The 16,492-nt window shown below is 43.8% G+C and overlaps 1 protein-coding gene across 1 annotated transcript in view; it reads right to left on the bottom strand.

Moving 5' to 3' along the window:
* ADAMTS14 (ADAM metallopeptidase with thrombospondin type 1 motif 14) overlaps positions 1-11,675 on the bottom strand; it is a 372,712-nt gene extending 361,037 nt beyond the window's left edge. The window contains exons 1-3 of the mRNA XM_030204905.1: positions 11,417-11,675; positions 8,557-8,942; position 8,078 (exon numbers count right to left, since the gene is read on the bottom strand). Of these exons, the coding sequence (XP_030060765.1) occupies position 8,078; positions 8,557-8,942; positions 11,417-11,504 (475 nt within the window). The 5' untranslated portion in view covers positions 11,505-11,675. The remainder of the gene's footprint in view (positions 1-8,077; positions 8,079-8,556; positions 8,943-11,416) is intronic.
* Positions 11,676-16,492: the final 4,817 nt, after the last annotated feature.

Genomic DNA, 16,492 nt, shown 5'->3' with positions numbered 1-16,492 from the left:
CAATGCGTTTTCTTGCATTGAGAATTTAGCAGTGAGAATGGGAATTACAACAGTACAATTGCGTTAGTAAGGTATACACAGAGTCAGGCAAAGTGAAGAAATAGCTGGAAAGTTATCAACACAAATGCTCATAGTCTAGGCAATCAAATTTCAGATCTGAAATTGTTCCTAGCAGATGTACACCCAGATATTGTTGCTATCACAGAAATGTGGTTCGATGTGTCCTATGAATAGGAAATGGGATATACCAGGCTATCATCTGTTCATAACGGATAAGGATAGCAGAAAAGCAAGATAAGCAGCTTTTTATGTGGAGAAAATTAATATCCAAACTATATAAATGCAGGGGATGTACAGGAAGAAAGAGACATTGTGGGCTATCTTAGGATTGTGTAATATTATATCCATCTACACTGGTGTGATCTTTAACATGGATGGAAGAGCTGGACAAAGGTCTGGCTGAAGACATCAAAAATGTAACATATATAGTAACATAGTAAATAACGGCAGACATAAAAACTGGATGTTGACAAATACATAGGACAAGATGGGATATATCCTAAGATATTATAGGGAGCTCACAAGGCTCCTGGTAGGTCCACTGAAGGACCTTTTCAACCACAGATATGAGTCTTTAAGAATGGAAAAAGATGGATGTTGTCCCTCTATAAAATTGGTAATGGACAGGATGCTAGAAATTATAGTTAAACTTTAAGAAAACAGGAACTTTCCTCTCCTCCTCCTCTTATTTATATTTGTAAGTTTAGAGCATGGATAAGAAGCTTTAGCATTCGGTAAAGAACTTGCTACTAATTCACACTCTTCTGTATTGTATTTTTCAGTTGGAACAAAGTATTTCTCCATTCTTCCTCCACAGAAGGAAGACTAAGAACACCTCTAAGATCTATAAGAAAGCCTCAGTTCCTCTAGAGATTGTCTTTTGCAAGAAAGACCCTGGTAGTAATCTATTTTTTTAATGAGGGGGAGGGGCTATAGTTAAAAGTAGAACTCAGGTTTTGTGGAATTTTTTAGTAACCTTGTGCCCCTTAACTCAAGAAATACAGTTTCCCAACTGGTAGAGGAGGAAGTGAAGGAGTGGATATACGTCCGGTTCTATATGGGGATTGAGAAAGGAGAAGAAAACCCAACAAGGATGTGCCTATGAGGTACACAGGAAGAGGAAATGAGTAACTTAAAGAGTTCAAGACCAAGCAATGGATCTCAGATACAGAGAGAAATCCAATTCATATAACAGGAATTTTATCATTTTGTCCAAGGCCAGCAAGAAACATATAGGACAATAACATACCGAATCAGGGAATATAAATTCATTAGTTCACTGATTAGACTTACATTATGGATGTTACCAGTGAGAACTGTACCAAGTGCTATATTATTTCTGTTGAACAAATACTTCAGTACAGTTTTTATACTAAAACACCACACTGGGGTTTAGACCATGTATTTCTAATCTTTTGGGCTGTAAGTAGAAATATTATCAGAAATTAGGGAGGCTAACAAACTGGGCAAGTCAAAAATAATGGGTGATTTCAATTACCCTGATATTGACTTATGTCAGGCCTGGCAAACACTTGATGGAGCTCTGCAGAGAAGACCAAGAGGCTGTGGGTTATAAAAGATTATGGTAAATCTCTGCAATTCTGCCAAGAAAAGGTCATAGGCACCATGTGAAGTACTTTTGTGCATGAAAGAGAAGTGGGACTTGGGTGTGATCGTATGTGATGATCTTAAGGTAGGCAAACCATAGAAAAGGTGACGGCAAAAGCCAAAACGATATGTGGGTGTATAGGGAGTGGAATGGCAAGTAGGAAAAAGGAGGTGATGATGCCCCTGTATGAGACTCTGGTGAGACCTCATTTAGAATATTGTATACAATTCTGGAGACCACACCTTCAAAAAGATATAAACAAGATGGAGTCGGTCCAAAGGGCAGCTACTAAAATGATCAGTGGTCTTCATCATAAAGCATATGAGGACCAACTTGAAAGTTCTCAATATGTATACTTTGGAAGAAAGGCAGGAGAGAACAGATATGATAAAGATTCTTAAATACCTACGTGGCATAAATGCACAGGAAGCGAGTATCTTTCAGTTGAAAGGAAGCTCTGGAATGAGGAGGTATAGGGCGAAGATGAAAAGAGATAAACTCAGGTGTAATCTAGGGAAATACTTCTTCATGTGAATTTATGGAATTGCCTCCTGGTGGAGGTGATAAAGATGAAGACTGTATCTGAATTTAAGAAAGTTTGGGATAAGTACATAGGATAGGAAAGGATAGTAGATGGCATTGATGGGCAGACTGGATAGGCCATATGGTCTTTATTTGCCTTCATTTTTCTCTGTTTCTATGATTCAACTCTCAACACCCAGTGCTGGACAGAAAGAGGAGAAGAAAAGAACAAGCGGTAACATATTTAATAGTATATGTATGAGTAATCATAGACAGTTCTAGTGGTATGCCCTTCACTGTTCAAGGTGCCACAAACCATTTAAGTACAAGCAAAATAAGTTATAGGGTTTGCTTGAGATCACATGAAGGCAATTCTATAACAGGACACCTGAATTTACACACCTCTTGCATCCCTAAATGAACAGAATACTAGCACTTACACATGTTAAGTGCAAGCACGCACCTAATCACTTTGTAACAGTGTGTGTAAATGCAAGGATGGTACACGCATGGGTGGAGCATGGGCGTGCCTCCCACACACACCTGTGATTACATAAAACTGTAAATTCCATGCATCCCTGCTGCATTTATACGACCACAGATCTATGCTGATGCAACTCTGGGCATGGAACTGTGAGATTTCTATTCCGCGTGATTATTATTATTATTATTACATTTGTACCCCGCACTTTCCCACTCAAAGCAAAACAAATCAAACAATGCTAAACAATGATCTAAACAATGCTCAGCGGATAACAACATAAAACGTATATAATAAAATACAAAATATATGTAGGTGCCCAGATGCCATCAGAGAATAGGTGCCCATTTACAGACTTGCCCCCCCCCCTCCACAGTATCACATTTTGCAAGGCTAAAGAGTCAGAGAGCCTGATTTTCAAAGTGAGTTATGCATTTGCCATTTTTTAAAGTTATATAAATACCAGGAAAAAAAGGCCCGTTTCTGTCACAAATGAAACGGGCGCTAGCAAGGTTTTCCTCAGAGTGTGTGTGTTTTACAGAGTGTGTGTGAGAGTGAGTGTGTGATACAGAAAGAGTGAATGTGTGAGTGTGTGTGACAGAGAGAGTGAGACTGTGTGTGAGAGTGTGTGTGTGTGAGAGAATGAGAGTGTGTGCCAGGGGCCCCCTCCCACCCAGTTTCAGGGTCCGCCTGCAACCAATCCCTCCCAGTTTCAGAGTCCAGCACCCCTCCAAGTTCCAGGGTCCGTTCTCCCTCCCTCCCTCCCTCCCTCCCACCCACCCAGTTCCAGGGTCTTTTCCCCCCCCCCCCCCCTCCCTCCCAGTTTCTGGGTCTCTTCCCCTCCCTCCATCCATCCCAGTTTCTGGGTGTGCCTGGCCCCCCAAGTTCCAGGGTCTGGTCGGCCACCCTCCAAGTTGCAGGGGCCGGCCACCCTCCCACCCAGTTCCAGGATCGTTGCCCCCCTCTCTCCCTCCCTCCCAGTTCCAGGGTAGTTGCCCCATCTCTTTCCCTCCCCTCCCCTCCAGCCACCCACCTGCAACGTTGTGAAGCGGACTCCGTGGCTTCATTGAAGGGCTCGTAATTTTCGTCAGGTTCGTCGCTCTGTAACCATCTGTCAGCCCCGTCCTCACGCCTCTGATAGGTACGCCGCCCTTAATGTCAAAACGTGATGATGTCAAGGATGTCAAAACGTGATGATGTCAAGGATGTCAAAACGTGATGACATAGAGGGCGGCGGACCTATCAGAGGTGTGAGGGCGGGGCCGAGATGGTTACAGAGCGACGAACCTAACGATCCTTACGAACCCTTCACTTGAAGCCACGGAGTCAGCATCAGAATGTTGAAGGTGCCTTTTATTATAGTAGAGAATACTGGGCTAACACACTCATATAATAAAGCGCCAGCTGGCTTTTGGGAGGAGCCAAGGGAGAGCTGGCACTTACCATTAAACACACAGAGGCTACAGCTTATACACATGGAGGAGTGGCCTAGTGGTTACATCACTGCAGGGGCGTAGCTACGGGTGGGCCTGGATGGGCCCAGGCCCACCCAGTTTAGCCTCAGGCCCGCCCAGAAGCAGATCCAGTTGCCGTGACCGTCTCCCACCCCTGCCGCAGCGCTTCATTTAATGTTGTCGGCGCTGCTGTTAGTTTCCCACCCCCGCGGCGGCGCTTTACACTTTACCTGATGGCAACGCTACAGATGCAGCGCTGACGTCCGACGTCCTGCTCCGGGCCTTCCACGCTGATGTAACTTCCTGTTACGGAGGCGGGACGCGGAAGGCCCCGGAGCAGGACGTCGGACGTCAGCGCTGCATCTGTAGCGTTGCCGTCAGGTAAAGTGTAAAGCGCCACCGCGGGGGTGGGAAACTGTAACAGCAGCGCCGACAACAACATTAAATGAAGCGCTGCGGCAGGGGTGGGAGAGGGTGAGGAAGTCAGTGGGGTGCTGCGTGCTGGCCCAGTAAGGGGAGGGAACAGAAGGGTGCTGGACTTGCAAGGGGCAGAGGGTTGGAGGGAAGGGAGAGAGGTTTTGGGATTTGCAGAAGGGAGGTTGGAAGGAAGGGGAGAGGTTTTGGAATTTGCAGAAGGGAGGTTGGAGGGAAGGGAAGAGGTTTTGGATTTGCAGAGGGGAGGTTGGAAGGAAGGGAGAGAAGTTTTGGGATTTGCAGAGGGGAGGTTGGAAGGAAGGAGAGAGGTTTTGGGATTTGCAGAGGGGAGGTTGGAAGGAAGGGGAGAGGTTTGGGGATTTGCAGAGGGGAGGTTGGAGGGAAGGGAGAGGTTTTGGATATATAGGGGGGTGGAAGGAAGGGGAGAGGTGCTGGATATGCAGGGAGGTGGAGGGAAAGGGGAGAAGTGCTGGATATGCAGAGGGTTGAAGTGAAGGGGAGAGGTGCTGGACATGTATGGGAGTTGGATGAAAGGGAAAGAGGTGCTGAACATGTAGGGGGGCTGGATGAAAGGGAGAGATGCTGGACGTGTGTGTGTGGGGGGGGGGGGGCTGAAGGAGAGGTGCTGGATATGCAGATGATGATATGCAGAGGGAAGGGAGAGAGATGCAGGGAGAAAGAGCCAGATGCATAAGGGGAAGGAAAGAGAGGAAGAGAAGCTGGTTGGGGGTGGGATCTGAGAGGAGAGGAACACATTGGTGTGGAGGAGGGAGAAAGGGGACCTAGGGAAGTATACAGATACAGAAGGGAGATGATGGGCATTAGGTGGGAGCATGGGGACAGGGACACAAATGTGAGATGCTGTATGGGGATGGCACATGGGCACAGAGGGGTAATGCCTGACCAAGGGGGGGGGTATAGAATAGAGATAAAATGCTGGACACTGGAGAGGGGGGTATATGGACACGGGGGGGGGGGGGGGGGGGGGAGATACCAGACAAGGGAGAGAATAGGAATGCAGAAGGGATATGCTGGGCATGGGGTGCATAGGTGCACAGAGGAATGATGATGGATGAGGGGATATGAACACAGGGGAGATACTGAACAAGGAAATATAGGAAAACAGAGATGAGAGATGGATGATGGACATGAAGAAAGAAGAAATATCAAATAGGAGACCCTGGCAAGTGAGTTAAGAGAAGACAGAGGGAAGCAGAAACCAGAGACTGGGACCAATATGATTTGAGAAAAAATGACCAGACAACAAAAAGGTATAAAAAATATTTTTTTTTTCAATGTTGTGAATATAATATGTTGGATTTGGAATGTACATCTTGCCAAAGTTGATGGTAAACATGGCTGGGGTCCAGGACAGAAATCTAGGAAAGGACCCCAAAGTAGGGTTACCATATGGCTCCAGAAAAAGGAGGACGGATTGAGCCAGCCGGGTTTTACTTCCATTGCTTTCCAAGCAATGGAAGTAAAACCCGGCTGGCTCAATCCGTCCTCCTTTTTCTGGAGCCATATGGTAACCCTACCCCAAAGTCCATTACCAGGCTGCTCCTTCAGCTTCCAGCATGCAGGCTTTCTCTGGCCAAGGAACCAAGCACAATTGCCCTAGTTCCATCCCCTAACACCACCCCTGGCATGTGCCATCTTTATATTTTGCACAGGAGCAAGTGCCTTTCTTTCTTGTTTCTCTGGTGTTGTACTACATGCAAGGTCTAGTTTCTTGGGGTTTCCGTTTAATTTATATTTCTAGAGTTTGTGGTCACTTATTCTGTATTTGGCATTTGTGTCTTGTGTGTGTGACTGAGGTATTCTGTTAGCATGAAGTTTCCATGTAGCATTCTGTAGTAATTTGGCTTGTTCAGCTTTCCTGATAAATGTATTTGTATTTTAGGGCCCTACTATAATATTTAAGGCACTTCTTTTTCATAGGTAGGATCTTTGTTTTTGGAAGTTAGTGTTGGCATGGTAGATTTGCTCTAGGTTCTGAGTGACTTTTGTTTTATAGATTTTTTTAAAGTTAATTTATAATATGTCTGTAATTGAGATTACACTAGAAAACAAAATTTCTTTATATGATGAGTTTTATGGAGAATTGTCCTTGCTGTGCTCTGTATCCATTGTTGGTGGACGGCCAGGAGGTTCTCTGGATGCAGAATGTGTTTGGCTTCAATACCATATATGTGTTGGAGGACCATGGCTCAGTGGGGCTGAATAGTGCAGTCTATTGTACTTCCCTTAGCTCTCAATTGGCCTGCAGCCACTGAAGCCTGCACTGCAACCCTCATTGAAGTTATGGGGAGTGGGGTAGGGACAGAGCATGGGTTCATCAGGTTTGCTGTTTTTTTCTTTTTCAAAAAAGTTGGCAACTCTAGTGCCCACCCATCCAACCTGTTGGCCCACCCAAAAATTGCCTTCTGGCTACGCCACTGCATCACTGGTCTTGATATCCAGATGTGCCCAGTTCAAATCCCAGTGCTGCTCCTTGTGATCTTGGGTAAGTCACTCAACTCTCTACTGCCTCAGGTACAGACTCAGGGGCCCTTTTACTAAGCCACGTAAGCATCTACGTGCGCCCAACGCATGCCAAAACCAACGCATGCCAAAATGGAGTTACCGCCCGACTACCGCATGACTCTTGCACTAATTTCATTTTTGGTGCACGTCTGAAAAATATTTTTTATTTTCGGGCACGCGTAACGGACATGCACTTGGCGCGCATAGGTCTTTACCGCCCGGTTACCGCGCGAGTCTTTACCACTAGGCCAATGGCTGGCGGTAAGGTCTCAGACCCAAAATGGATGCGTGGCAATTTTGATTTTGCCACATGTCCATTTTCGGCAACAAAAGAGGCCTTTTTTACAGGAATACCAAAAATTGGGTCAGCAAGCGCCCAAAACCCACACCTACACTACTGCAAGCCATTTTCAGCGCGCCTTTGTAAAAGGACCCCTCAGATTGTAAGCCCTTCAGGGAGAGGGAAATATCAAGCATACCCAAATGTAACTCACCTTAAGCTACTAGTGACAAAAGTGTGAGCTAAATCCAATAAATATTTTTTTTAAACAACATTTCAACACCACTGATTTAAATAGAAAGCACCTGTGCTGGGTTGAAGAGCAGGCCCTGAACTGCTGAGTTTGCAGTTCTGTACTCTTCTCATATATCACAGTTCCCACCCAAATTGTGGAAATTTCTTTCACTGTTTTCTTAAATATGTACACACATTCCCAGACTCTCATTTCTTAAAATTAAACTGCAATGTCTCTATGTGCAATTAATTCGACATTCTTATACACAGAAAGCATTAAAAGAGGCAATTTGTTGCAAATACGACAAGATCCAGCTTCAGGCACTGAACTGCCTTTATTCAGGTCAGTCAACTCCGGTGGCAAATCTCTTGGTCTGGAAGCTCTGTTTGGTCCAGTCTTAGGGAACCACATCAAGCAACCAGAGGCCTGAAGTTGTGTGTGTCCAGGCCAAGCAAAATGCAAGTTACTATGAAACCCTTGGCAAGCACTTGCCTGAGCTAAGAGAGCCCAGCTAGGTTAGACACTGGAAAAATACTTTCTCCGCTTTTGTGCTTCCTCCTGTGCTGAAAATAAACCTCACATTGTGAAGATGACTGTATTTCTGGCAGCAGGAGGGCTCAGCTTGGAGGGCAGGGACAGCAGGATGAACAGGGCAAGAGGGAAAATGATGTCAATCCCAGTTCAAGCTATATAGGGTAAACAATAACCTATGTACTTATGTCCCTCATACCCACCTCCTATAAAAGCTGGCACAAATAGGTGAAGTTTGCAACTACTGCAAGAGCTTGGCTGGAGTAGGATAGAATATGCTTTAATACATAATATAAAACAGGCACAAAGTAATTTGTTCCTGACTCTTATTTACTAATCAGAAGGATTCAAGAGGAGCATAAGGGGATGTAAAGCTACCAAATGCATGAAGTAAAGGAGGAAACAGTGGCTGCCTTATCTTACCAGTCCGTCACAGTTGCTGATGGCTACAGCAGTCCCTGGCATGCCGGTTATGTTTCCGGTGAACAGGCATTCCCTCCGAATCGGCTGCCGGAAGAGCTCCCGAAAGTCCTCCTGCCACTCAGCTGAGGCGCTGGGGGCCACCAGGCGTTGATTGGGCCTCAGACACAGATGCACTTCCTTGCCAAAGACTGTCAGATTGAAGTACACCCGCTGCTCCTCTGCGGGAGTAGCCATCCGGTCCGGGGCGCTGCGAGCAGCTCTTTTCCCAGAGTGCTGGGAGCTCCGTGCGTCTCCGACAGAGACCACGTGAGACAGGTACCGTCCCTGGTGATCTGTGCTAAATGGGACAATCACGTCGTATTCACTGAGCTTGCCAGAAAAGCGTCCTATTAGGAATAAACAAATACAAAAGAGACCTTTATCAGGGTTTGCAAGGAAAAGGCCTCTTCAACAATTTACAGTCAGTCAGTAGCATCCTAAGTTGGGAACAGGGTGTTTTAAGAAGCGCTATTGTCTGCAGCACTAGGTGTAATAAATCCTGACACATTGTGCAGTGGTGGATACCTCTTACAATCAGGCTTATGGCAAAATACACTGAAAAACTCTCCCTAGAACAGAAATGGCTTTTTAAAATAGATGCTCATACAAGGCTCTTGTAATGGCGTTTACTTCTGTAGGAAGAGGAAATTCTTTTAGTACATATGGGAAAGGTCTATGGCTGCAGATAATAATCACCATCATTATCATCTCATATCTGAATGTCTGATGCTCACAATAAAATATCAACTGTTCCATTTGCAAGCAGCATTATTTAAAATAAATAAAGTAAATAAAGTTTATTTGAGAGGAAACATTTTGCGAAACTAGGTTCTCTTCTATTTCTGGCAGTGTGCAAAAAGGATGTCTGTTACAGTATTGTTGGCTGACATCACCTGCAGTCAGCGCCTGGATTCTGTACTGATCTTGTGTTATTCTGCAACGTTCACTAAAATGTACAATAACTTCAGAAGGGGAAAAAAACTGGACTCAGCGTTAGGCTTTCACAAGTGAGTCGCGATAGGAGGCTCAGCAACCAAATCCTGTGCCCGACAAAACGAGCATGTTGCAGGTCTGCCACTGTGCATACAGGCAAAATCCAGTCGCATGATAGATAGATAGATAGATAGATAGATAGATAGATAGATAGATAGATAACCTGGCAGCAATCAAAAGACAAAACAGTGAGCCAGGCTTCCATAAACCAAAACAGAAAAGAAACATAACAACTTCCTATTAGAAAGTGGTTCCAAAGTGCCTATTAGGACAATCTGAGTTTCCCCTTCCCAGCGCAGCCGTCATCCCCGTTTGGCCATCTGTATTGTATACAGTGTATTTATTTAGTTTTTAGTGTAGAAAAATGAGCACAAAATACAGAGTTTAAAATTGCTGTTTCTACCAGCTATAATAATTTTAAGCTGTTTTAGTGATATTCAATTGTTATTTCATGATATTTATATCTACACATGGGAAGCTTTCAAATAAATTAAAAAAAAACTGTCCAATAAGTAAAAAACTACTAGTACTACTACTATTTAGCATTTCTATAGCGCTACAAGGCGTACGCAGCGCTGCACAAACACAGAAGAAAGACAGTCCCTGCAAAAAAAACAACAACTTTTGTCCTCCACTTTTTAAGGCACTGCTGCTTGAAACAGCTTTAGACTTGTTACAGATGGATCAACAATATAAAAAAAAAAAACGACAATGTGGATGCAGCAGCTCATAGGTTTGCTTGCTTTGTTTTGAGTAAACGGGGATGACAGCTGCGCTGGGAAGGGGAAAGTCAGACTGTCCTAATTGGCTTCATTGCTTACAATGGACTAGATAGGCTCACTCCCACTCCTGTCTATTAAACCTCCTTGGTGCAGACCTGCACAGGAAAAGTCCCAAACAAGCGCTGGAATCAGGCTATCAACAACCTTTGATTTCAGCTCCCCTTATGCTCACAGAAATACCTCCTCTCTGACAGGAATCCAGAACAAATATGGTATTAGGCGAGATGTTTCACTTGATCGTGTGCTCGTGTGTGTTTTAAGTTGTACTTTGACGTGCATGCTGGAATCCGCTCAAACTATGAGAGGGGCGGACTAGAAATAAATAAGATGGGTTTAAAAAAATGTTTGAGGCAGGGTCGCCTGGGAGCAATGTGGGGATACCATGTAGTCTCTCTGTCTCGTCTTAAGAGAGTAATCAAGATATAAGAGAAAACGAGAAAAAAAAAACATTCCTGCACACAGAAGTAAAAGAATTCCTCAGTACTTGCCAGACCAGAGGAGGTTCCTTTTTATTTAAACAAGAATTAAAAGCAAAACTTTGCAATGATAACCTAAGCTTGTGCTGAAAGCTGAAGTATCTGATGCATGTACTCTGCATACAGAGGGAGAAAGAGAAAGTGTGTGTTTTTGAGAAATCTTTCACTGTATAATATGCCATATGATGACTGTTGTGTGTGTGTTTGTGAAATATCTTTCTCTGTATATTGTGTGTTTGTGTTTAACGATATAGTAGAACGATACAGTGTGTATAACGATCCCGTAGAATATCACATAGTTGCATAATATGTATAGAATATATATACTATAAGATAAGATAAACATGCATACATAAAAACATACAGTCTCTCTCTCCCTGTACAATTTATTATCTCCCAGTTAAAACTCTTCCACAAGCCTAAGGGCAGCTTTGTTGGAAAGAAGAGGGCAGTGTTTGCCCTGCTTAAAACTGAACTTTTCTATTATTTCCTTCACTGACGAAGCTGAGTCACGGACCTTTGCAGGTTTTAAGTCTCTAGTAGTGCCAAAGCAACATTTTAAGCCCATACCTTCTGTCCCAGCAGCAGCTGCTGCAGCCAGCCAGCGACTGCACGTTAAGAAGCAGGAGACAGCTCCATACATGTAGAAAAACTCCATTGGGTGCTGATGAACAAAAAAAACAACTTTGCGCCGTATACAGTATTCTTCCCGGTCAAATAACAAGAAACCCCGTTAGCTGTCCAGGAGGTGGGGTGGACTCCCTTCCCCCTTATTGCTCTTTCCTCCCGGTTAGCTCTGGGAGAGAGAGACAGATCTTTCAAACACTAAGCGGAGGCAGCCGGGCGTCTAGGAATCAGCTATCCTCCTACTGCTGCTGCTGCTGCTGCAGACTGACAGAGCCAAAGAGGCACAGACTCAGGGAAGGAGCGAGAGAGGCTGAGACTGACTTTGATGTAGGCTTTTTGGCCCCAGTGAACTGTGTTGACCCGGGCCAACCCTCAAGTATACAGAAGCTCGGCAAAAGGAAGGAGAAGAGGGTGGGAACAGGAAGTTGGACAAGGATGGAAGGGAAGCCTCTGGGTAGCAAGGTCACTTCTAAGGTCTTTAGCTTGCATTTCACTGGGTTTGGGGGGAGGGGAAGGCGAATGTAGAGTGTGATATGTGAAAAAACAGACTATATACAGACATGTCATAAGCATGTTATCTTGCCAATCACTGTAAAACACAGCATCATACAACCTTGTAAATGTAATTGAATCAATATAATCTCTAACAGCTGTTAAATTTAAGCCACATGGAACCAAAACTCGTTTTTGGATAATTGTAGGATACAAGCATGAATAAATAAATAAATAAATAAATAAATATTAATTAAAAAAATCTCTCCCCCCCCCCCCCCCCCCCAAGCACACAAAGTCTGGACTGAGGGGTTTTTTCTTTAGGTAGAATTGCCAGTCACTTAACTACCTCTTGAGGCTCCCAGCCCCCAGAATAAAGATGTAAAATTGAAAACTGCTCATAGCTTCCAAATTCAGATCTCCTGATGTCTCTCTTCTCTCAGCTCATGACCTCATATATGACTATGGCCTACAATAGCTCAGCATGTTTCCAATGATAACTCCTTTAGAGATGGCAAAGAATAGACCACTAAGCTATTTATTTATTTATTGCATTTGTATCCCACATTATCCCACCCATTTGCAGGCTCAATGTGGCTTACATAGTTTTGTTATGACATTGTCATTCCAGAATATCAGATACAGTTAGTAGTGTGTAGAGATTAAGTAGGGAAAAAAGAGGAAATGATTGGGCGGGTGATAGTAGAAGTGGATTTTCATAACTGGTTGGGTTGGGAAAGTGAATTAGTGAAGCTGTTGGTTCTCGTTGTAGGCCTTGTTGAAAAAGTGTGTCTTCAGAGATTTGCAAAAGTTATTTGTTTCGACAATTGATTTCAGGTCTGTGGGTAGAGCATTCCATATTTGCGTGCTCGTGTAGGAGAAGGTGGTGGCATGCATCAGCTTGTATTTTAGTCCTTTACAGCTGGGGAAGTTCAAATTCAGAAATTTGCGGGATGTTCTTGTGGCGTTTCTGGGAGGTAGGTCCACTAGGTTCAGCATGTAGATCGGGGCATCTGCATGGATAATTTTGTGTACAATCGTACATATCTTGAACGCAATGCGTTCTTTAAGTGGGAGCCAGTGCAGTTTCTCTCTTAGGGGTTTTGCACTTTCATATTTCGTTTTTCCAAATATGAGTCTGGCGGCAGTATTCTGGGCTGTTTGGAGTTTTTTGATAGTCTGTTCTTTGCAGCCCGCATATAGTGCGTTGCAGTAATCCAGATGGCTTATTACCATTGACTGTACCAGGGTGCGGAAGACGTATCTTGGGAAGAATGGTTTTACTCTTTTGAGTTTCCACATGGTGTGGAACATCTTTTTCATTGTGTTCTTCACATGGGTATCGAGAGTGAGGTTTCGATCAATAGTAACTCCAAGAATTTTCAGGTTTTGTGAGACTGGAAGAGAGCAGTATGGTGTGATTATGGTAGAGAAGTTTTTTGTGTTATGTTGGGAGGTGAGTACAAGACATTGTGTTTTTTCTGCGTTAAGTTTTAGTTGGAATACATCCGCCCAGGTGTGCATGATTTGGAGGCTTTGGTTGATCTTGTTGGTGATTTCATTTAGATCATGTTTGAACGGGATGTAGATTGTGACATCTTCTGCATATATGTAAGGATTGAGGTTTTGATTGGCTAGCAGTTTGGCTAATTAGGTCATCATTAGGTTGAATAAGGTTGGTGATAGAGGGGATCCTTGGGGTACTCCACATTCGGGTGTCCATGGGGGTGATCTGTCCGCATTCGTTGTTACTTGGTATGATCTCGTGGTTAGGAATCCTTTAAACCATTTGATTACTGTGCCTCCTACTCCGAAGTATTCTAGTATATGTAATAGTATTTCATGATTAACCATGTCGAAGGCACTGGACATGTCGAATTGTAGGACGAGTATGTTGTTACCAGTTGCGATTGCTTGTTTGAATGAGTTCATTGCTGAAAATCAGAGACAACCATGTCTAGGGACGTCCATCTCTAAGGACGACCAAATTTAAGGATTTGGACATCCCTGACGGTATTTTCAAAAGAAAGATGGACGTCCATCTTGTTTCAAAAATATGGGTTTCCCCGCCCTTGGATCGGGATGTTTTGCGAGGACGTTCAAATCGAAACGTGGACATCCCTTTCGAAAATGCCCCTCCAGATGATGTTAAAGAATAGGCTGTCACTGCACAGGGAATTCTGCACAAGTTCTGCTCTGTATAATTGCACAGAATTTCCCCAGTAGCACAATTATAATGCAGGGCATACAATAGTTTCATTTAAACACAGCAAAGCCATACACAGGCACAGATCCCATATTGTGCAACTAGTCTGGAGATCTGAATAAGCAATAGGCAGTGTAGGATTGTTTATACATTTGAGCAAAAGCAGAACAAAATAAGTGTCAACAAAATCCCTGTTCGTTTGCTTGCACAAGTTTGAAATAGCATAACTTTTGTCCATGTACCAAAATGCAAAATCACTTCATAGAAGTCCAGTTTGTGTGAAACATAGCACAAAACACCTGGAAACATGTAAAAACATTAAACATTGAGTGATGCACTCTATTTTTCACAGGAAGTGGACTTTTGTGGCATCACTTCGCAGTAGCAAACTTAACTTTAGTTTGAAGTTCACGTCACATGAAAATGTTAATTTGGTATTAATGAGTGGGATACGATGCAAATTCATGAGACGTGTAGCAGGATGCCAAAATGTGCCTTCCCTTGGCTTAACAAGAGGAATGTTCTGGGTCCCTGCTCCAGAAGAGTATTCCCTGGAAGATGATGCAACGTGGGGTGGTCTTGTATGTCAAACTCTCGAGTGTTCCCTATGAGTTTGGAGGCAATAATATGAAGCAGTGGAAGGAGGGGTTCAGGGGCCTTCTGCCCCAGGATAAATTAAGAGAATGTGAGAGGTAAACAGGAGTCTCCATTCACATTTGACCACAGGAGACAAAAGAGTTTTCCTATTCAAGAGCTCACCAGAGACGAGGATGAGTGAAGGTTAGAGACAGGGTCTTCCGGATCCAAGATGGCGACTTGTTGAACAGCCTAAACGGACGCACTCCTGACCTGCTCGTGAGCTAACCTGGTGGTGAACCTTACCCGATTGTAAATGGGTAAGAGGAGAGGCAAAGTCCGAGAGGCTCCCCATGTATCGGGCGGGATGCCCCAGTCACGCCAGACGACGCTGGAGCAGTTCTGTGTCGGGTCTGGTCCCATGTCGGCATCGACTCCTTCTCCCCGTACTGGCACTTCGGCGCTAGACAACAGCGTAGACGGGGCTTCCTTGAGCCCCGTCGAGCGTGCAGCACCCCCGCAACCCGGAAGTGAAGCGTTCGAAGCAAGTCCTGGAGCCAGGGCCACAGAAAGAGAGCCGGGCGAACAGGGAGGGAGCCTGCACGAACCGACAACTGGAGCCCAAGCTCGTCCAAGATTAACAGCTGCTCAGATGTTAGAAAAAACAGTGAGTACCTTGGAGCAAGCTTCTAAGGCCCCTCTTCCGGATTTTTTGGTTGGGAATATCAAAAAACCTGCTGTAGTGACATTAGAGTCACTGTGGGACTTAACTTCGACTACTCAATCAGCTTTAGAAAATTTAATTCGGAAAAATATGGAGACCATAAAAGTCCTTTCAGAGACAGCATTAAATCAGATACAAACTAATATAACCCAAGCTTCTGAGGTTAAAAAATTGACAGAGAAAACTGAAAAATTTGAACTTTTGGGCCAATCCTTGATTAAAGACAAGAATTTTACCTCACGACGCCTGGAGTATTTGGAGAATCAATCCAAAAGATTGACTTTGCGTTTTATAAATTTTCCTCGGTCTCCTTTGGTGGTACCAATTCAAATGGTTAGAAAATACTTTATGGAGACTCTGGGAATGCCGGAGACTTCGTTGCCACCTATAACACGTGCCTATTATATTCAAACTGGTGGGAAACCACCAGAAAATTTACAACAAGGTGCAATGAATCTTACGGCATTCCTAGAGTCCTCTTTAGAGGTTATTACTCAACGAACCACATTATTGGTAACTTTTGCGATGGAAATGGATAGGGACGCAGTCCTTAAGCTTTCTTTGAGGCATTTAGACTCCATGTTTTTGGGTTCAAAGATTAGAGTTTTCCCTGATTTAGCTAGAGATACTCAACAGAGACGTAAGATTTTTTTATCTTTACGTCCTAGAGTTAATGCTATAGGCGCAGATTTTCTTTTACGATTCCCATGTGTATGTAGGATAAAACTTCAGTCTAAGCAATATCAATTTTTTGACCCAAAACAGTTGGAAGATTTTTTGATAAGCAGAGAAGAGGTAAATGTACAAGTTTAGTCACATATGCAACACTGTATGGTAGAGCTGAGTCACCCGATTGGGAAATAAGCTGTTCTTTTGGATTTAATATATTTTGGTATTATATTGTATTTCTTAATGTCTTGGATCGATTACCTAAATTGTGGACGTTAGTATGAATATTATTTTCGCAATGTTCATTTGCAGACTCTATTTGTTTCTTTGTAATTTTCATACTTGTGTATTA

Source organism: Microcaecilia unicolor, chromosome 5 (assembly GCF_901765095.1).
Source record: "Microcaecilia unicolor chromosome 5, aMicUni1.1, whole genome shotgun sequence".
Lineage (NCBI taxonomy): Eukaryota > Metazoa > Chordata > Amphibia > Gymnophiona > Siphonopidae > Microcaecilia > Microcaecilia unicolor.
This window is presented reverse-complemented; position numbering and strand designations above follow the sequence as displayed.